General features: G+C 47.9%; 1 protein-coding gene across 14 annotated transcripts in view; it reads left to right on the forward strand.

Annotated features, from left to right (window-relative positions):
* TMCC1 (transmembrane and coiled-coil domain family 1) overlaps positions 1–21,166 on the forward strand; it is a 987,752-nt gene that overhangs the window by 950,708 nt on the left and 15,878 nt on the right. For all 14 annotated transcript variants that reach the window (XM_069643435.1, XM_069643431.1, XM_069643429.1 and 11 more), the window contains one exon: positions 16,437–16,572. In XM_069643435.1, coding sequence (XP_069499536.1) covers positions 16,437–16,572 — 136 coding nt within the window. The remainder of the gene's footprint in view (positions 1–16,436; positions 16,573–21,166) is intronic.

Here is a 21,166-nt window from a genome sequence, read left to right on the forward strand (position 1 = left end):
GGGTGTCATCTACACGAATCACGCAGATGTCACCCAGATACTCGTACCCATCACAGGCGATCATACAGCTAACACACAAGCTGTAAACACCATTTACCAAGTTATTGAAGCCTGGATGGTCCAACACGAACTTTGTCTCAGTGACGAAAAGATAGAGCTCCTCATTTTGGGTTCTCATCAGAGACTTAATAAACTAGACCCATCCTTGAAATCCTTTATCATCGATGGCAACACCATTAAAGTCTCAAATGATACCAAAACCTTAGGCATATATCTAGATTCTACCCTCTCCCTCTCTAGACAAACCAACGCAGTGTCCTCGACCGCTGCGTACACCTGCAAGCTCATCACAGCTTGTCGGCCTTTCCTCACACCAGCCAATTGCACTACCTTGGCCAGAACCTTGGTGATGTACAAAATCGATTATTGCAATGCCCTCTATCTTGGCACAAACCAAAGCAATCTCAACAAGCTACAGATTATCCAAAATAACGCCATTAGAGCAGCTCTCAATATCCCTAAGGACCATCACATATCCGACACTAGACAAAGTCTTCATTGGCTTTCAGTAACACGGAGTGTCACTAAAAACACTTGCTCTGATGCATAAATGCCTGTCCAATCAAGCACCCAGTTACTTGGCCTGCAGATTTTAGCACCACACCGCCAATAGACCACTCAGAACCGCACAGGCTAATTGCCTTTCTATCCCCCGCTTCAAGCTATAAAGATCTGGGGGGGATTAGCTTCCCAGTTCTGGCTGCAAAACTATGGAACTCACTTCCTAACCCTCTGAGCTGAACCCTTGTTCCTAGCCTTCAAGACCAAGGCCAAAGCTTGGCTGACCACACATGACCTGCCTAATTGGCACGGTAGTCACTAACTATACCTTGCCACCTGTATAAAGATGAATATGTATATACCTGTATAATTTGTATTCTAGCTGCCTGCTCTATGATCACATAAGAGCTCCTGTACATGACTGTAAATTCCTGTATATGACTGTAAATTCTTGCTCTCTCTAACACTGTATGTTATCATTACTGTTTATGCCTGTGTGTCTGCCTCGTAACCTAAGTAATGTGCCCGGATGCCCCTGGGCCTGGAGCGCTATATAAATAAAATACAAATACAAATTCATTCCAGCCTAGCTTTCACTCATGCAGCAGGGTGGCTGTCCTTTGGCTGGCTGACTGTGCGGCAATCGCCACAGAGTGCATTTGGGTCTTCTAGGAGACTAAGCACAGGGAGTATCGGGCACCTCCCTCACTTCCTGCCTATCCAGACACTCTGGAGCCAGACACGGGATTCACTCAGAAAACCTGGTTTGGCACGCAGAGAAAATCTCTAGGAGCACCTTTCGACAAAGACATGGCGAAAAAAGAAGACAGGGGGCCATTTTATCAAACATGGCTCTGCGCCATTTTGAAAAAGCTGGCTCCTGCGGTTGCTTTACAGGAGCCGCAAACGGTCGCAGTAAATGCAAACCACGGTAGTTCAAAACGAAACAACTGCCACCAGCCATTCAGTGAGGAAAGGGTAACCTAAAACATGTTACATAAGAAGCTAGACAAAGGGGATACTAAGTAACCCCTCCAGCACTCTATTGTAAGATGGTGTGTGCTGGGTCTAGAAAGTTACAATGCTAAGTAAAGTCAATTTCACTTTACTGCTCTGTGAAACAGTAGTTTATCCCAGAGAAGGTATTTACACCTTGCGAAATCTGGAAGACTTCCATGTGTCACTGCACTGAAAGTGCTTTGTGACACAATTGTAAAAGATGATGCATATGGAGTTTGTCAGGCTCCATAACCAAAAGAAACACAGTGTAGAAAATCACATTAAAATACATGAGTGGGGGAAAAAGGGTCACTCTCTCCAGGTTAAAAAAATCAAGTCCTCAAAATCCAGCAAAGTTGCTTGCTGGGGGGTCTCTAAGGTGGAGGGAATTGGCACATTCCTGAGAATTCTCCCTAACAATTAGCACATCTAAATGTAATGCCGACTCTTTAAGAGAAGTGAGGAGGTGGGGCGGGGGTGGGGGAGAGAAGGTTGGCAGGATGCAAAACCCCGAAGTGTTGCTGAGTGCAAACAGGAATAACCCGTTCTCTATGTTTCGGTGTGTTTCTAGGTGAGCCGTGGTGAGAGCACTTTGGGTATGTGTATCCAGAGGGAAAAACCAGTTTTAGGAATTAAGCTCGTTTTGCTACAAATTAGGTCTGTCCTGAGAGAGATGATTAGGGATGGGAGTGGGGGGTGGCGGAGGGGATGTTTTTCTGAAGGTGAGTGTGATGGGGGTGAAAAGTTCTGATGCTCTATGGGTGGGGTAGGCGGTGCCGGTGAGGCTTCCTAGTGTGGCGTGGGTTAACCAATGTGTGTAATCAGTGGGTGGAAGTGGGAAAAAGGAACTAGTGGTACTTTGGGAGTGGAATGGTCGGACAGATGGGGGGGGGGTGCTTAGGGGTGCCCAGGTTCCCCAACTTTGGCTCAAATTGTTGGATTTCAAGGTCTACAGTAATAATGTCTTGTAGAGTACTTAACAAACACACATTGCTTATGAATGACACGTGACAACATGTAAATCCTTATAGCAACATGTTGCTCCAAAAAAATATAATTGTGGCTTTAATTTTTTACATCCTGAATGATAAACTGTAAGTTCCAGATGCACGATAATGCCAATTTGAAAAATCTAGATAACTCCACTGTACTTTCAGCGATTTAAAACCTGTAATATAAGAAGTTGAGTAATTAACAAATATATATATACAGATTATTTTGTCACAAACTTCCAGCAGCTCGTTGTTATTCATGATGTTGAACACATTTGATTAGTGACTTAAAGTACCTTTTATTTTTTTTGCATGTCAAGTTAGAAGGCATCATGGATATAAACAAATCTTTAAATGGGCGCTTTGTATTGCTAGCTTTAATTTATCACCGATTTGCAAGGTAACTGGTGCTTTGCAAGCTTTTTGAGTTGGAAATGGTCTATCATGCATATGAAAGGCTCTGCCACTGATAAAAGAAATATGTTTGCAACCTGAGCACCTTAATGGTCTGCAGATCCATGGACGCTTGTGTGTGTCTGCCTAGCTGTGACTTTGGAAACTGGCAACGCTTGACTACATCTTTCACCTACACAGCCTGCATCTTAATACAAATGTACATCTCTTTCCCCAAAGCAGGGGGGCGGGCACACTTCCACCGTAAATGACAAGTTACCACTCGGGCTTATTTGTCTCGATGGACCCCGAGCAGCACGTGAGCAAGTCTGATCCATATGGCAATGAAAATGTCCCCTTCTAAGACTAATTGCCAGGTGTGAAACTCCCGGACATGAATTTGGTCCAGTCACTCTTTAGTTAGTGCAAGAAATTGGCTGACGTTCAACAAGAGGATAAGGTCTTGTCCCATGCCGAGTGTGTACAGAGCGCTAGTAAGTCTAGTCTATGCAAGTTAGTTCCAAGCTCTAGAATAAAAGCATTGGGGCTCCTCTGTATTACTTGTGAGCTGGGTACACATTTTTTGGGGAGTAACCTATGGGGGAATCTTGAAGAGGCAGCACGACTGCCTTGAGCCCTATGGTACAATACAAGTGCTATTGGAGGGAACTATTTGAATTGGGGGGTGGGAGGTAGCAAACTTCAGCTTCGAGGAAGTATTTGGCTGTGTTCCAGATGATAAATAGCTATTAGACTCTGCTCGAATAATTTAAGAGTCTTATGACGAGCAGCATAAGATGCGGCTGAGATTTAAAACCTTTACTGGCCTCTTGGGAGAACTTGGTTATTTATTAATCTCTCGAATAACATTATAGACCAGTCTATCTGTACACTAGACCTGCCTTTCGAGGGCAGTGACTTGTTGTACTCCTCCACGGACGAGGAACTCGATAAAGAGAGCAGCAGCTCACCGACAGCCAAATCACTGGCCATTCTCAGCAAGCCGGCAGCCAAAACCTTCATGCAGGGCCACTCTTGATCAGACAAAGGCCAATCCTTTGGCAGTTTCCAGGGTTTCCCGGACCGCCGGGCCAGGCTACCGCACAAGTCACCCAGCCAACATAGGCGAAAACACCAGAAGTCTTCACACAAAGGCTTTTTTCAAGTCCCCATTCCAGTCATCTGACTCCGACCCAAAAAAACAATGACTGCTCTTCTCGGGTCCACAGCAAACCAGCCGAGGGCAGACTGGCCCTGCAGTCATGCTTGGCGCTCACGTTTTATGGACTCAAGGGTGATTTCTGGCTTCCCCTGCCATCCTCGCTTATTCCGCCTCCACCCCACCCCCCACAGATCATGATTCCTGCACTCTTGGCAGATATACGTTCCCTTGTGGAAAGCGAGGCAGTGGAGGAGGTTCCTCTCTCTCGGCAGGGGTAGGGCTTTTATTGCATCATCTTTGCCATTTAAAAGAAGAACCCTACCTCTGTAGAAGTTCAAAATGGTGGCATCAGCGCTTACAGTGGATACACTATGTAGGTGGGGACTGGACATGCTCCCTGGATCTGAAAGACGCATATTTACACGTTCCCGTAGTGCAGTCTCATCGGTCCTTCCTCAGGTTCCGCGTCATGGGGTTGCACTTTAATTACTGTGTAATTCGGCCTGAATTCCGCGCTGAGGGTATTCACAAGACGAAAAACGCTGTGGCGGCCCTGCTCATGTCAGAGGGCCTCCATGTATATAACTACCTCAACGACTGGTTAGTCTGAGGGGGGTCCCCAGAGTAGGTCCGGTACTAAGCGGCCAGACTAATGTTTACACTCTACAAACTGGGGTTCTCAATCAACTTTCAGAAGTCTCAGCTCTACCCTACACAAACACTGTTGTTTTTGGAGCTGCTGTGGGACATGCAGAAGCAGAGGGTGTTCCCCACGGGGGAGAATGTGGCAGCAATCAAACCTTCTGTTCATCTCTTCCTCAGCAGAACAGTAACTACGAACTGGTGGTACCAGCACTTGCTGGGAGTACTGGTGGCATGCCTCCCGGCTATCCCTTACACCAGGCTTCAAATGAGGATGCTGCAGCTGCATTTTTCAGCATTCTTGGACCAGGAGCCTGGTCATCAAGGAGCCCTGCTCACTATACCCGCGTACCTACAGCAGGACCTAACATGGTGGGGGCAGGATGCGAACCTCATGGTGGGCAGACCATTCAGACCACCTCCTACAGATCATACTATGACTACGAATTCCACTCTCCAAGGAGGGGGTGCTGCCCTGGGGACACATTAAGTACAGTCTTTGGTCCAAAGCTGACCGACGTAACCACATCAACTGGCTGGCAATGATGGCCATTTGGCTAGCACTCAAGGCATTCCTCCCACTTATCAGGAGCAGTGCGTTCTGCATTCGGATGGACAACTCTATCTGCATGTATTACCTAAACAAGCAGGGGGGGGGGCAGATCTCCGCCCCTATGCAGGCTCGCCCTCAGCATATGGGAGTGGGCGATCGCGCAGGACATCTGGATTGCAGCGGTGCATTTTACTGGAGAGTCAAACCTTGAGGCAGACAGACTCAGTCGGATGGGCTTCAACAATTACTAGTGGCAACTGAATAAGAGTCCTTCAAGAGGTTTTCAGCAGGAGGGGTCACCCGGTCGCAGACCTGTTTCTGACGGAGAGCAACAGGACTTGTCAGCAGTTAGCGTCCTGGTGAAGGAACAGGCTGTGGCTCCCTCAGGGACACGCTCCATATCCCCTTGGATGGGATATGGGCGTACGCATTTCTTCCTACTCGCTCCACATCCACAAGGTTGTCTGCAACATCAGACAGTCCCGGCGGCTGCGTCTCATCCTCATAGCGCTGCAGTGGCCGGCCAGGTCATGGTTTTCAGACCTTCGGCAGCTGTCAGCCTAGCCAGAAGTCCCTCTGTCACTCAGGAAGGGCCTCTCCTAGTGCAGCCGGTGGGCGGTGCTTCACTTTTTTCTGGAGAGGCTAGCCCTAGCAGCTTGGTACCTGAGCAGATGACTTAACGTCTCCGGCTGTCTTGTGACAATCTAGAAATCGTCCAGGGAGCCAGGAGTCAGTACAAGAGCACAGGGACCAGGTTCTGCTTCTGGTCCAAGGAAAACAGAGTGGACTCGCTATCCTGCACTGTGGACTAGGTGTTGTCTTTCTCTGCGTATTTAGCCAGATCAGAGATCCAGGTCGACACCTGCATTACATACCTAGCGGCCATTGACGCATACAGGAACTTGGACAGCTTTACCTTCTCCTCAGCCTATCCAGTAGTAAAGAGGCATCTAGCAGGGTTAACCAGGCTGTACCCTCCTGTCAGTCACCCGCACCCAGTCGGGGATCTTAACGTTGTTCTGAGCGTCCTCGCACACAAACCGTTTGAGCCCATGGCCACACAGGACATCAAGTTGGTCACGCTCAAAACAGTGCTACTAGTGGGGCTTACGCCAGCTCGCAGAGTTAGCTAAAATTCCGGTTCTGGAGGCCTCCGAGCCCTACACTGTTTCATCGGGACATGGTTGTGCTCCGCAATCACCCCAGCTCCTACCAAAGGTGGTCTCCACTTTCCACATTAAGAGATTGTGCTCTCCACTTTCTTCCAAAAACCCAAGTAAGACGCAGAGAAGGCTCTCCGCTGTTTAAACGTCAGAAGAACTTTAAAATTCTATCTTGACAGAATCAAGGCCTTTCGCAAGACAGACTCCTTATTTGTCACATTTGGAGGCTCAATGCCTGGACAAGCGTCCAAAGCTTCAATAGCCAGATGGATGATGGCTGCCATCCAGGAGGCATACATGGCTCAGCACAAAGAAGCACCAAGGGGCATGCATGCTCACGCCATCAGGGCCAAGGCAGCTGCTGCTGCCGCCTTCCAACGTTGCATACCATGGAAAGTAATTGGGAGAGCAGCGACATTGACCACTCGGCCTTCTGCAAGCACTACTGCCTGGGCACCAGTTCATGGGCTGATGCAGCATTTGACCTGGCTGTCCTCCGTAATCTATTTGCATAGGAGTATCAAGCTAGGGTGGGTGTATCAGTTGAAGTCGCCCATACAGGGTGGAGGAAAGGGGACGGGATGTAGGAGTAATTAAGTGTTACTCACTGGCGTGACGAACGTACTCGTAGTCCATAGTCCCCTTTCCTCCATACGGCCCACCATCCTTCCCCCGTAAACGAGAGCAGCGAGGCTGAACAGTTCAATGCGGCCGACGCGTCAAACGGGACTGAGGTGTGGTGCTGGTGGGCTGGGTTAGAGGAGCGCATTCTCCCAGGCCGTGCCCCAGCGCGCGTACACATTTAAAAGGAATGTTTTATTTTTCTGGTGAAAAAGGGTTCCCGTCCCTAGCGAGGGATGCCCATACAGGATGTAGGAAAGGGGACTATGGACTAGGAGTACTTTATTCACTCCGGTGAGTAACACTTAATTTTTTGATCAACTGGCCGGTTCACCATCCCTTCAGTATGTCAGTGCTTTATAATCTCTCACAAGTGGCATTGAAGTAAGTTACTCATCATAGTGTCTATTGTACCCCTAGTCCATAGAGCTCATTCCTCCTTATGCCCTCACACCTTCTCCCCTGAGCTAGACTTCAGTGAGGTATGGCCCCGGCAATGAAAAACAACTTGCGAGGCTGGGAACAGCATCTGGAGGGCCATTGGTGCTTGTGTGAATGCACATACAGATGGAATGTCCTATCCGATTTAAGTACCACTAACAGATGGAAATGCCGAATCCAGAGGACCCTCCAGCAGCTCCAGAACCGGTACCCAGCAGCTCACAGTGTGCCCTGCTAGGCTCTGCAGCAAGCTTCCAAGGTGGGAAGTGCCAGAGGGTCCCTGAACCAAACTATGGACAAGGCAGCTGCCTGCACCACTCTCCTCAGCTATGAGCCGTCCAGCTTAAGGACGACACAAGCCCAGAGAAGAAGAAAGGAGAAGTGCATCAACAAGCATCCACTGACGTCCGCCTTAAAGGACATTTTTGAGCCAATCTAGCCCCTCTACTGCACCGCTGATTGTTGTTACGCCGCAGTTGCTAAAGCTGTCAGACGCCTTGAACAGTGCTTCAGTACCGCCGACCAGCACAGTCGATTCCTGACCCCAAGCCGCCATGCAGGCCAGCCTGTAGCCGCCTGTCCAGCTTTGCTTGCCGAACTGCTTGTCGTCTGATACCCCCAGCTGTCTCTCGTCTTCAACTCTGTCGCAGAAGCTGCAAAGCGCACTGAAACCGGCTCGTCCCTGTTGAGCACCAAGTACTCCTACAGTAAAAAGGTACATTGTGATTCTGTTCCCCTGGTCCTCCGAAGGTCCCTAGTAACATTTTACGACTTATTGCTCCTTTTTTGTTAAACCGAGTAGCCTTGAAATATTGTGATTATTTACTATACCGACTACCCTCATATCAGTATACAGAGTGCATCCCTTTTCCTTCTTTGAAACTGTCTGTCCTCTGCATTCCTTTACAGGGTGGGTTGTATTTCATAGTGTGCTAGAACTGTCTGTTGTGATAATAAAGTAGATATTTTTGTGCATCTTGACTGGACAGTCCCTTTATCATTGGGTAATAATTGGATTTTCACTGTGTTGCAACTAACCAATGATCCACAACCTTTCCAGAGATGAGCCTGCCGTTCCGTCCACAAAATAAATTGGACAAGGAGGTTTATAATTTGCTTGTGTTTCCAATCAGTTCGGATCCCTTCTGGTGTACTAGAGGTTTGGGGCTGATTGATGGTTTAGAAACCGATATTTATCCCTGGACCACTGGTAACCCGTAAGATGATTAGTCAGTGGTTCTTTTCCCCACAACTCAGTCAACAAAGATTTTGCCCACTCATATTTACCTTCAATTCACTATATTTACTAAAATGGTTGTGCACTAGAACTGCCAGTCTGAGTTGTTGAAATGCGTGTCGAGCACTATTGAATTTGCTGAGTGCTAGGAGGTAGGGGTGTCTGCAGTGCCCCCAGAACTTGGACGGAAGAGTTGATGTTTAGCTAGGTGTTTGTACGAGGGTTGGGTATGAAAGTATGCTTTTGCAAAAACTACAAATCGGCTTTTCCTAACGCGATGCAGAGCTCAAGCTAAGGGTACACACAGGTGGAAGGAGTCCACATACTTTTTTCAGAAGGTGGACGCCGTCCCCCTGGGTATTTTAGAGGCTGTGTGTAAAATTAGCAAATATTTCCTGTCTTTTTTAAAAATTGTGGATTTACACCGTCCTCGGGACTCGAACCATGGTTGCCGGGTTCACAGGCTGGGCACTGCACCAGATAAACTGATGAAAGTTGGCAAACCACTAAAGCTGAAATGTCACATTTCGGGACTTGATATTCCAGGGAAAGCATTGTTCTTGAATCTTGCAGTTTGAACCATGGACATCTTTTAACGTTTTCAAAGCATTAGAAGAAAATATCCTCTTAGTTGTGTGTGTGGATTTCATGAAAGGTAAATTACATTTGTCCTGTGCAATTTCTGTGGTTATACAAAGTGTGAAAAACCAGAGGGTGTTTCACAACCTTGTCCCCGAAGATCCCTTACTCAGGTGGCCAGGGAAATGCTATTGTTTTTGGATCCCTACCTTGGGGGTGGACAAGCGAGGGAGCATGACCTAGGTAGGGGGTTCTCCTGGAGTGAGGGAAAAGCACCCAATGGCGAGACATGGTATCCCCCTTTTTCAACAACCTCTCTAGCCCCTAACTGTTTATTTTTTTGGAAACTGCAACTCCCATAATTCCTTCCCACTTTGTCTTGACAAAAGTACTGCACCAAGGAAGATGAGGAATGAGGTCAGAAGGATTACCTCATCTGACTTGCATTGGCCCTGTCCCTGTAAGGAGGCCAGTCAGAGTCAGGCACGTAGCTCTAATAATGTAAACCTGCCACGTATTAAGTCTCCCTGTGAAAATAAAAGGTGGTGCGCACAAGCACACTTTGAGCGAGGCTGGGTACTAGAAGGAACAGCTCTTCCAAGGCTGATGCAAACCAGGGTGTAAGAATTGGAAGGCCAACGGGCTGATCAACAATTAAGCAGATCGAGAACAAGCTGGGCAAGATTTCCAGGCTTTCGGGAAGCCGTGAGTGTTTGAAAAGCAGAGCCGAGCGAGCTGAGGAAAGCAACCTTCCAGGTTCCAGAAAACGGCCCGTGACCCTCACGGGTGAATGGCTTAGTTGTGGAGGAGCAAAGAAGGTGCTGGTGGCAGCGTTGAAGTGCGGGGAAAAAGATGAGTCATTTAGCACAACTGGTGAGTTATCAAGAGCAACAAAAGTCCAGTTGATGCCAAAGAGAAAGTGACTGTGATTTTAAATGCTGAAGGTTGCACGTGTGCTGATAAAAACGTGAATGAAGAGGACAATCGTTAAAGGGAAAGGGTATGAAGTAACAGAGTGGCCCTTCGAGAGGATGCTGCACATTCGAAAGTCTCAGTGAAAAGTTAAGAACTTTTTGAAAGATCTTACAAGCAGAGATCAAAGGAAAGAAAGTTGAATAAGAGGAAAATGAAATATGTGAATTGTGAAATATGCCAAGAGGGCAAAAGTCCAATATAAGGCCAAGAAGTCAAGTGAAAGAGAATAAGAACTACAAGAAAAGATTGTGAGTTGAAGGAATGTGGAAAGAGAGGTCCAAGTGGTCATGCAGAATGTGAATTCCTTGCAGTTTCTATAGTCTTCGACAGTGCAAGATATTTTGAGTAAAACATGGGGAAGGGAACCTCCACAAACAAGACTGGCTCAAGCCCGGTAGAGGGAGGTGTTTGCAGAACTGTGAGAATTTGAGAGCATATGAACTAAGTATTGATGGCAAAGCGTGTGGAGCCTAAGGAAGTGATTGAACTACCAGAAGTTGAAAGCCTAAGATTGAACTGTTGAACTGTACCAGTAAGCCAAAGTGTGCAATACTGACAGAACTGTGCCATCCACTTATCCTTTGTTTGAGAGACTCTCTAAACGCTGTGGGGTTAAACTTGGGGAAGGGGGTTAGTGCTGAAGCCATTCTGACATTTATTTTTGACGCACTATTTTCCCTTTTGTATTCCCTTAACACATTTGTTATCTTGAGAAGGCAGGCATGGTTAGGTTTTCTTAGAATAGGCCTTTTTATTTTGACCAGACTGACATTGATGTACTTGTTTAATGGTCGAGATTACCATTTTAGAGTTAGGGCAAGTTAGGAATTCTACTATAAAAACCAAATTCCTAAATCAAGGTTTTTCAAAACTTGAATCCATTGTGTCTACTGCTCGATACCATGCCTTCCTCACAAAAGCCAATTGAATATTTCATTGTGATGTGCAAATTTCTGGTGACATCACATCTGATTGTGTATGTTAATGAGTCCCGCCACTATTGATCCCCTCTAGTGTCTCAGATGAGACCGAGACACTCATTTACTGCCTAAATTGGGATGTCAGCAAAGGTCGTGGATGCCGCGCCTTAATACAGATTAGACCTCTCTCTGGTGTGTGTGTGGAGGCAGGCTCTGGTGTTAGTGTGAATCACTGCATCCCAGGAAATGAGTAGGCTGCCTGAGGCGGATTCAATCAGGTAACACTCCCTTGCAGACCGACCCGCCTCTTACTGCTGTCGTTAGACTGACTTCCTTGCCAAATACGGCTAGTATCATCTGCTGGCGTGTAATTCGAACAGATGGCACAGCCCAGGTGCTCCTGCACCTAGAAAAATAATGCACAGCCCCCTCCCGGTGGTGGCACTTTTAGTCTAAAGTTGAAACCCATGCTAGTCTGCGTGTTTTTAAAAACACCCCCTTTCAATTGTTTATGAACGACTTCATTTTTACCCCCGTTATTTCTGAAAAGGAGGAGTTAGCACAGGCTCCACAGCCTGGGCATTACTAAAATTTATTTTTGTTTAGCATCAGCTAATAATGTGTTTTTGGCTAAACACATGGCTATTTTTTCAGCCGTTAATTTCCTTTTTGTTGTATAGCCCAGTCCCTTCCTGTTTGTCGGCTTTTTATGGAAAAATTCAGCATGTCCCTGGGCCTTTCAACGAAAAAAAGCCCAGCCACAAGCATACAGCACAGGAAGAGACTGAAGAGGGGGAATTGTCAACAGTCTGGGAAAGGAGTGAAGAGGGCCTTCTCTCCAACCTTGGCAGCAGAGACCTCAGGAGAGATGTTGTGACAAATCAACTTCCGGGGCACTAGTGGTGCAGGGATAAATATCAGTTTCTAAACCATCAATCACCCCCACACCTCTAGTACACCAGAAGAAATCCAAACAGAGTGGAAAAACAAGCAAATTATGAACCTTGTCCAATTTTGGTAACCTGGACGGAACGGCAGGCTAATCTCTACAAGGTCGTGGATCGTTGGTTAGTTGCGACACAGCGAAAAAATTAAAAGGGGAGGGTTTTTTCTGGTGAAAAAGGTTGTCTGCCGTCCCTTGGAAGGGACTCCCATGCAGTATGGAGGAAAGGGGACTATAATTTTTTGCAGTAGTGCATTTCAAGTCTGCATGTGTCCTGGCTTCTGGTGGTGCACTGTCTGCCGGAGATGCAGAGTTTCTCTGCAAGTTAGCTGGGTGACTTGAGGGCGTCTGCCTAATAGATGATTCAGAAAGACTTGAAGGTGATTCGTGCCTGCAATGGGAGCCAGTGAAGGTCGATGATGGCCAGGGTGATGTGGTTGTATCTGCGTGGACCCTTGATGAGGCTGCGTGTAGGACACTTTGCAGGGGCACATGGGAGGATGACTGGAGGCCTTTGAGGAGTGCATTGCCCCTATCCAGGTGGGATGGGACCAGTGCTTGAACGGTGGCTCTAAAGCTGCCTGGAGGGAGGAAGGGCTTGACTTTTCACAGAAGCGAGTGCTGATATCAAGCTGTCTGAGTTTTCTTAGCTATGCGTGTCTTGAAAGCAAGGTGTTTGTCGATGTGTAATCCAAGGGACTTTGCGCAGGAGGTGAGCTCAGGTGTGAAGCCCTCGTTCATGGTTGATGGCCAGATCTGCATGTCTGTGTGTTCGGTGTTGGTGAGGAGTGGGAATTCGGTCTCGGAAGGGTTGAGCTTCAACTATGCACTGGACATCCAAGACTGGATCAGAGAGCGGAAGGTTTTGAGTATTGATGGAGTCGATCTGGAGGCATAGCTGTGTGTTGTCAGCGTATTTGTGGATGTTGTGTGCGGCTACGAGGGCTCCCAGCGGCTACTTGAGATCGAAGAGCATTTTGGGAACTAAATGACCACAGAATGTTACCTTTGTTTGATAGGCATGAAACTCTTCTGAGCAGATAAAGCAAACAACCCTCTCTGCTAAGTTCATTTGTCAACTTCTCTTAGCAGAAAAATATATGTAAATCACAAGGCATATATACTGATTAGGGCAGCGCAGGTCAATGGGATGGGCCAGTTTAGCACAGGGCTGGTAATCACCCACTCCTACTTGCAGCCTGTCTTCTGGAGCAGTCGGAGCCCCAGCTCAGCAACAGATCTTGAACACTGCCGGGCGCCCTAGCTGTTTTTGGGTTTCAAGCCGGAACAGCCGCCTGGCAAGACGCATTTTACCAGAGCAGACCACGCCCAGGTCTTCCCCCTGGCCACAGCAAGTGCTTGCTGTGAACCAACATTCCCGTCTCATGCACGTCCTCCACCAAGGCCGATTCTAGAATTTGTGGAACCCTCTAATGTTCATTTGTATCGATATTGTCACAAGTGGCGTCACAGGGAGGAGTGACAGCAGTCTTTAATAGTCTACTGCAAGATGGGAAGTTCAATTACAAGAATCTAATAACGAGTCAAATGACTTTGTAGTGTGCTTATGAGTAGGCATTATTATAAATCTAAAATCTATGATTTTTTTTTTTTTATTAAACCCTTACATGATCAACTCAATGACTTCTACAGACTATGGGCCTGATTCATGGAAGCGTTTTTATAATGACGCAATCCCATAGGAAAACGTTCCATGATTCAGGCCCTATATGTTGCCACATACGGCTCAGTAAGAGAAAGATATTTGCCCAAGGTCACACACTTTAGTTATGTGGAAAGCTAGGATTTAAACCACGCATGCAATTTAGGCCCTTTATTGGCACTCATCTTCTACTCTGGTTGGAAAAAATATAATCTAAACAAAACTGGAAAATGCATAGATCCTTCAAGCAAAAAAAAAGTATACTTACATCTTGCCGATTTTAAATGGTGATAAAAAGTTAAGACAAACTGGCTGTTAAAGTTGCAAGGGGTAATTTTGTGGCTATTTGATTCGTATGAAAAGGGACGACTTTGGTAACTGGCGCTGTGTGAGGGTCTAGAGATGCGAAAGCACCCATCCGCTCTCATCACCCACATGTTAGCGCTAATTTAGGGAGACTGTTCACAACTGACAGACACCCTAAGTTAGTACAGACTTTAAATTCATTTGAAAGACCCCACTGCCAGGTGCTGAAAGAGCCGTGTTCAAGACAATGCCCTTCCCAATCAAGGACTTGGAGGGAGGTGGGAGGGATTAGGGGATGGACTGTGAGGCTCTTGACAACCTTGCAACCTTGCCTTGAGCAGGCCCTGCCGTCTATCCACGTGAACAACAATAGATGTCTTTTCACTTTTGTGAATGCAAGGGCCACATGTTACCTCGTAGCAGGATAATTAGTCACACAAAAGCAAGTCCATTTTGGGGTAGCTATGCCTCAATAAAAGGGTGACTTCTCCACCCTTTATTCAACCCTTAGCCTGACATAGGGTTTATTTTAAAAATTTCGTATGGCCCGCTGCAATCTCAGTCCGGCCCACAAAGTGATCACTGTGCGAAGTCCTGCATTTACTGTACATCGGTGATTTCTCGGATAGCTCAGCGGCAACGTGTTCGCCTTGGAAGCAAGACTACACGAAGCAACACAGGTTGGATCCGCGCTTAGAAACCTCTGGGAATTTAAGCACGTTATAAATGCGCAACTAAGACAAAAAAATACAATTACGCAACTAAAAAACAAAGAATTCCAGTAACAGTGCCTCAATGCCCGCGGGCTGTGTGAGCGCTTTAAAAATGCAAATGAATAAAAAATAAATAAATAGTGCCTACATGCGGGGCTGGAAATGACCAACATTTGCTCTAGGACAGCCTCTGCCTCTTTTCGTGCAGGGGTAGTGGTCAGCAGCACCCAATCTCCTCAAGGAAGTGAATCGAGTGCAGCTGAGTAGCCACAGGAGGGACTGCCTTGGCAATTTGCATAAAAGCAAAGCGAATTCTGGGAACATAAGAATGACGCAGATTGTTATATTTGAAATAGGTTTGTTATAGTGCTTCAAGCATGGAGCCCTTCTGAGCAATTAATGCAAAGTGGACCCTCTGCTCGTTTCATTAGTCAGAAAACCCACATGAACAGTAAACGGTCTGTCAACCACAAGCAATATATACTCAATAGGGCAGTGCTTTCTTTTGGATGCAAGTCTTGGGCAGAGGACTCAATTTCTCTAAATGCTTCTTCGGAGCCTTTAAATTAATCTGTCCCCTTCTTTGGCGTGTCTCTGGTCTAAGGACACCTGCACAGGAGAAATCGCTCGGGCTGCTTATGGGCGACAGATTTTGGAGATTTCGCACCAGTGCCGTTTGCCCAGGAACAGTGCTCTAGCAAAAGACATTTTGCCAGAGCACCACTCAGTTTTGTTTCAGCCCAATTCTTCCTCTGCCTGCAATGGGCAACAGTGTTTGGGCGCTGAACGTAGCAAGCTGACTTCTAAAACGTTTCCTAGGCCACCATTTTAGGCAATACTCCTTGATTTAAAGTAAGAGGCAGTGTGTCTTGTGTTCATTTAAAAAATAAAAGTTATAAAGGCACCTAGTCATTTGAAACCGTTAATGCCTCAGTGAACAGTTTACAGAGTTAGCTAATTTGTGGCGCTGCATAGACATGACCTCCAAATCATTGCCCATAAGCCTTGTGCATATGACCACGGAAAGGACGTATTCGTTCAGTTATGTGTTTTTGGTCGAGAGCTGTGTCTTCATATCCAGTTGTCTGTATAATTGCATGGTGCCTGTTGTACTAAAGGTGGAGGTTTCCACAATCCCGGCTAACAAACTAACTTCACTTGTAACTTGTCTAGTTTCTCCAAGGAATATAACAAAAAAGCAGCAGACATTCCTTAAGTTTAATAGATTTCAACATCAACAGCACCACAGTTTTAATGCTTCTCTACTCTTCAGCAAAGTTGGTGATGGCCTTGAGGAAGTCAGAATGCAATAGCAGTGTGCGCAAAGTGCAAAGCTGTACTATTTTTTATTTAATTGGTTATTTATAACGTGCTTAATACCCAGAGGTTTCTAAGCGCGGACCCGGGGATCGGACCTCTGGTGCTCCATGTCATCTTGCTTCCAAAGCGAGCACGTTGCCCCTGAGCTATCCTCCCGAGACTAGTAAGAAGTCTAGCTATTCGTTTGGGTTCAAAAAAAAAGTGTAGCACATTTTCGCAAACAGTAATCTCACTATCCTTTTTCCTTCTTCAGATGTGAACGGCTAGAAGAGCAGCTAAATGATTTGACTGAGCTTCATCAGAACGAGATCTTGAACCTCAAGCAAGAGCTGGCCAGCATGGAAGAGAAAATAGCATATCAGTCCTACGAGCGAGCCCGTGATATACAGGTCAGTTATCAAATGGCTCTAATCGCACATCTTGGTAGGACTATTGGACCCATATCAGAGTGCAGTGGACAGATGAAACTGCTTTATAGTAGACACACATACAGGGTGCTAAGCAGTCTACTCAGGGGCACTGGTTCAAGCGGTGGGCATTGGGCGAGCATTCACTGTTGATGATCGAGAGAGTGCCATCTGTAATGTCTGATGTGGTGCAGGATCTCTTGACTATCAATGCGTTATGTAGACCAGGGTTAGACTGTCCCTCAGGAATTCTGGAGATTTATCGGAGGGCCCGTAATAGAATGCATTTGTCAGAGAGAGGTCACCTACTCACAGGCTCTCTCAAAGCTTAGCCAGGACTCATGGGCCTCATTACGAGTCCAGCGGTAGCCCTCCGGTAAAACAGGCAGGCTGCTGCCGGACGGTAATTCGGGTCTGGTATTTCCGGTGCCAGATGGTCCGGGAATTCCGGTGCCGGCATTTCGTTACTCCCCATGTGGTAATGATGTTGGTGTTTCTGCGTCTGTCTGCGGCCGGTGGCGTTGCACCCGCCAGGTCAGACCTGGCGGGTGTGATGCCACACGGCCACAGAACTCGTAGTTAGCCGGTCTGGAAAACGGTGCCGTTACGGTTTTACCGGCACCATTAAATCGGAACTGACAAACTTGTGATGAGGCCCTATATGCAGACATCCCAGTGTGCACCATTAATCATATTTTAGGTACAGCTCCATCAAACTATTTAGAACATCCATATTTGTCAGAGCAAAACATTAACATACATGACCTATTCTAGTTGGGAAGTGGTTGTCCGTTACTGGAGTTTTCTGTGCAGCCCAATTACGCCTAAATCCTGCCTTCGGTCCACCCCTCACTAATTGGTGTCCATCCCACACTAACGAGACTGGAACCATTTGCACAGGAAAACACATTTTCCCTATAAAATTTGTTGCAAAACCGGGTTCAGCAGTGTGTGTGAGGCTAGCCCTGCTAACTCTTCCCGCTAGCAACACCAATCAATAGACTGGCCTGGCTGGATGCCTTGGACAGCTGTCCCAGTAATTTTGTGCTCGGTTTCCTTTTTAGTTTTCTCTGTACTTTCCTTTGCTGCACCAATCCTTTTCAACTTGTGTCTGCCTTAGCTGGCTTTTCAACTTGCATTGTCTGCAGACTTGCACATGATTAGCCTTGAGTGTTTGCACCCTTGTGTGTTTTCTTTATTGAAGATGTCTTTCTCTTCGACCCCTCGACTCCATGGTCCTGTTTCAAGACCTGCCGAGACTGCAAGTCTAAGATGTCGCTCACCGACCCCCACCGCATTTGTTTGTGGTGCCTCGGCGAGTCGCACAACACCGACGACTGCTCGAAATACCAGTCGCTGACTGCAAAGGCCTTGCACTAGCAGAAGGGGAAGCTCCAGGTAGGTAGGGGCTTGAAGCCTGTTATGTTCCGGACTTCCAAGTCCAAGGGGGTTTCCACCAATGTCTCGAGGGGCGACTCTCCACGCCGGAAGGAATCCTGGGGATCTCGGTCCCAGAGTGGTTCTCGCCACTCGTCTTCCTCATCCCGGCAATCGCGGAAGCGCCATCACCGGTCACCTTCTCCATCCTCCTCGGAGTATGGTGCCTCGAGGAGGGATACGTGTCCTCGACTCCGGAGGATTGGGCAGCGTTCAAGAAATCTATGATGCTGATTTTTCGATCGCAGGACACTGGTCCGGTTGCACCTTCTGATGAAGCCGGCCTGGATTGGTTTCGGTCTGTGGCTTGCACGCCTTCGGGCTCGGGTTCACGTCGCAAAACACATCGGGAGCCGTCGAGGTCCCATACGGACAAGGTTTCGAAAGGTTGCTAGAAACGTGTCTCTAGGTCTCGGTCCTTGTCCCCAGCGAGACCGCAGAAACCTATTGAGGGCTCAAAGCCGGCGTCGACTCGTTTGGCGCTGTGTCTGTCCGATTCAGACATCGCCGCCTTGCGGTCGTATCAGCCCGTGGCACCATCAGCACCTGTCGACACCGAAGCCTTTGGCGATCTCAACGTCTAGGTTGTCAACGCTCTCGACGTCGAAGCCTTCGGTGCTATCGGCGCCTTCGGGAATTTTTTCTCGGAATATGCTGATGAGGTACCCTGACATTGTGGATCCTCCAAGAACGGCTACATCGAAGTCGGTAAGGTCGGTTTTGGCTTCCAGGCCCTCTTCTGTCCCAAGACCTGGGTTTCGAGGAGGAAAGATCTGAGGTTGAGGAACCTGGTGACCTTGGTGATGCTCCAATGTTTTCTTGGGACAGTCCGTTGGAGGAGATGAGACAGACCCTTCATGATGCAATTGGACTGGACACTTCCCCGGGAAGTGGATTTTTGTAAACCTGAGCCTGGGGCTAATGCAGAGTCTTCTTATAGGAGACTCTTGGCACGAGTCTCGGAATATCTTAACTGGTCTAGTCCTCCAGAAGACTTTGTGCAAGATGATCTGACGGACATCTTGGACGAAGGTCCGTCCTCTGACCCTATTTTGCCATTTCATTCTACCTTGCAGAAAAGGGTGGCAGCTGCTTGGCACACCCCGGAATCTCTTACGGCGGTGAATACAAATCTTACTAAGAAATATCGCCCTTCTGTTAGCGACCCCAGCTATTTGTCTACTCACCCCACTCATTAGAGTTTGGTGGTTCAGGCGGCTATGGCCATCTTGAGAAAGGCAACGTACTCTACCATCCCTCTGGGTAGGGACGACAATCGCTTTGACGGTTTGGCACGGAAGGTGTTTTCTGCTGGGAGCATGGCCTTGAAATCGGCCAACTCCACGTGTGCCTTGGCAAGGTTTAAGCACACTCTGTGGTCTTGTGTTTCTTTTGCGACTGAGCGTATTCCCGAGGGGGAAGAAAGGGATGGTTTTCTTGCTATCGTGCAGGATGGCAAGGATGCCATGTGTGAGACTCTTCAGTCGGGTTTGGATACGGCTGACAGTGTGAGCTGGTCCATGGCTGCGAGCACAGTTCTACCCAGATTTGTGTGGTTGCGGAAGTCAGGGTTTGCTCCAGATGTGCAAGCCCGTCTTCTGTACATGCCCTTTGATGGCGCACGTTTATTTGGCAGCTGCGGCAAAGTCTTTAAGCACCGCGGTCCGTCAACCTCTGCCTTTTCGTCCTAGGTGACAGCAGTGGAGGGGAGGTTCCTTTCGTTTCTACTCCTCCTTTGGTAGAATGAGAGGGGCCGCCAATCAAAGGGGCCAGCGAAAAAGTACCCGTGGTGGTCAGGGAAATCGTGGTGCCAAAGCCGCTCAGGCAGCTGCCTCTTTGCCTTCAGGCACTGCTGCAGCCGCTTCCAAAAAGTTGTGAGGCCATGTCCCATGGTTCGCCGGTTGGGGGCAGACTGTCTCAGCATCTCGAAGAATGGCGTGCCATTACTTAAGATGCCTGGGTTCTGGATACCATAGCCCACGGCTACTGCCTACCCTTCCTTCAGAGGCCTCACGACAGTCCACCGGGGAAACGCTCTTTGAAGAGTCCAGATCTGCTCCTTGCGCAGGAAATCATGTCCCTGCTGGAGAAAGGTGAAAGGTCCTGCAGTTCTGATTGACCTACGCCCCGAGGGTCTTCACCAAGCTCATGGTGGTGGCAGCGTACCTCAGCTGAGGGGGGATTCACATCTACCCCAACCTGGACGACTGGCTGATACGGGCGCGCTCTCCCAAGCTAGCTTTGGATCATCTCGGTGTCGCCTGCCGCACCCTCCACAGGCTGGGCTTCTCCCCGAATTTAAAGAAGTCACACCTGACACCTTCCCAACAGCTCCAGTACATCGGGACTGTGTTGGACACGTCCTTGGGGAAGTGTTCGCCTCGCAAGGTAAGGGCTCATCACATTGTGCAGATGGTGGATAAGTTTCAACATGCCTAGAGTCTCCTGACTTTCGAGTCCTTAAGGTTGCTCGGCCTCATGGCCTCCTGCATGTTTCTGGTGCCAGAGGCCAGGCTGCAGATGAGATCCCTACAATGGGTCCTCAAGATACAGTGGTCACAGTTCTCCGGCAAAAGGACGGATCCTGTTCCGATCCTGCGCTCGGTCTCCCAGGACCTTCTGAGGTGGGTGAACGAAGGGAACCTGATGAAGGGGAAACCGTTTTGACAACCGTGGCCGGAGGTGACTGTAGTGACGGATGCTTCCCTCACAGGATGGGGCGCTCATGCCAACACCTTGACCGCCAGCCGTCGTTGGGCTCTGTCAGAGTCCAGACTACACATCAATCTGTTAGAGCTGAGAGCCATCAGGTTAGCCCTGAAGGCTTTTCTGCCCTCAGTACGAGGAAAGAGTGTCCTGGTCATGACGGACAACACAGTGGCCATGCATTTCCTCCACAAAAAAGGGGGGGCAGGGTCACACTCCCGTTGTGCAGAGAGGCAATGCAGAATGACCAATCCGAGCCGGAGGAGCCTGAGAAACTTAGAAAGAAAAACCGCAGCGTTTTCCAACTCAATAACGTTGTATTTATGTTTGCGGTCGCTTCAAAAGCGACCGCAAACATAAATACGTTTTTAAAGCTGCAGTTTTATTTCTAAGTTTTCCGGGCTCCTCCAGCCCGGAAAACTTCGAAAAAAAA

The sequence above is a fragment of the Ambystoma mexicanum genome, chromosome 2p (assembly GCF_040938575.1).
Source record: "Ambystoma mexicanum isolate Mex_15411 chromosome 2p, UKY_AmexF1_1, whole genome shotgun sequence".
NCBI lineage: Eukaryota > Metazoa > Chordata > Amphibia > Caudata > Ambystomatidae > Ambystoma > Ambystoma mexicanum.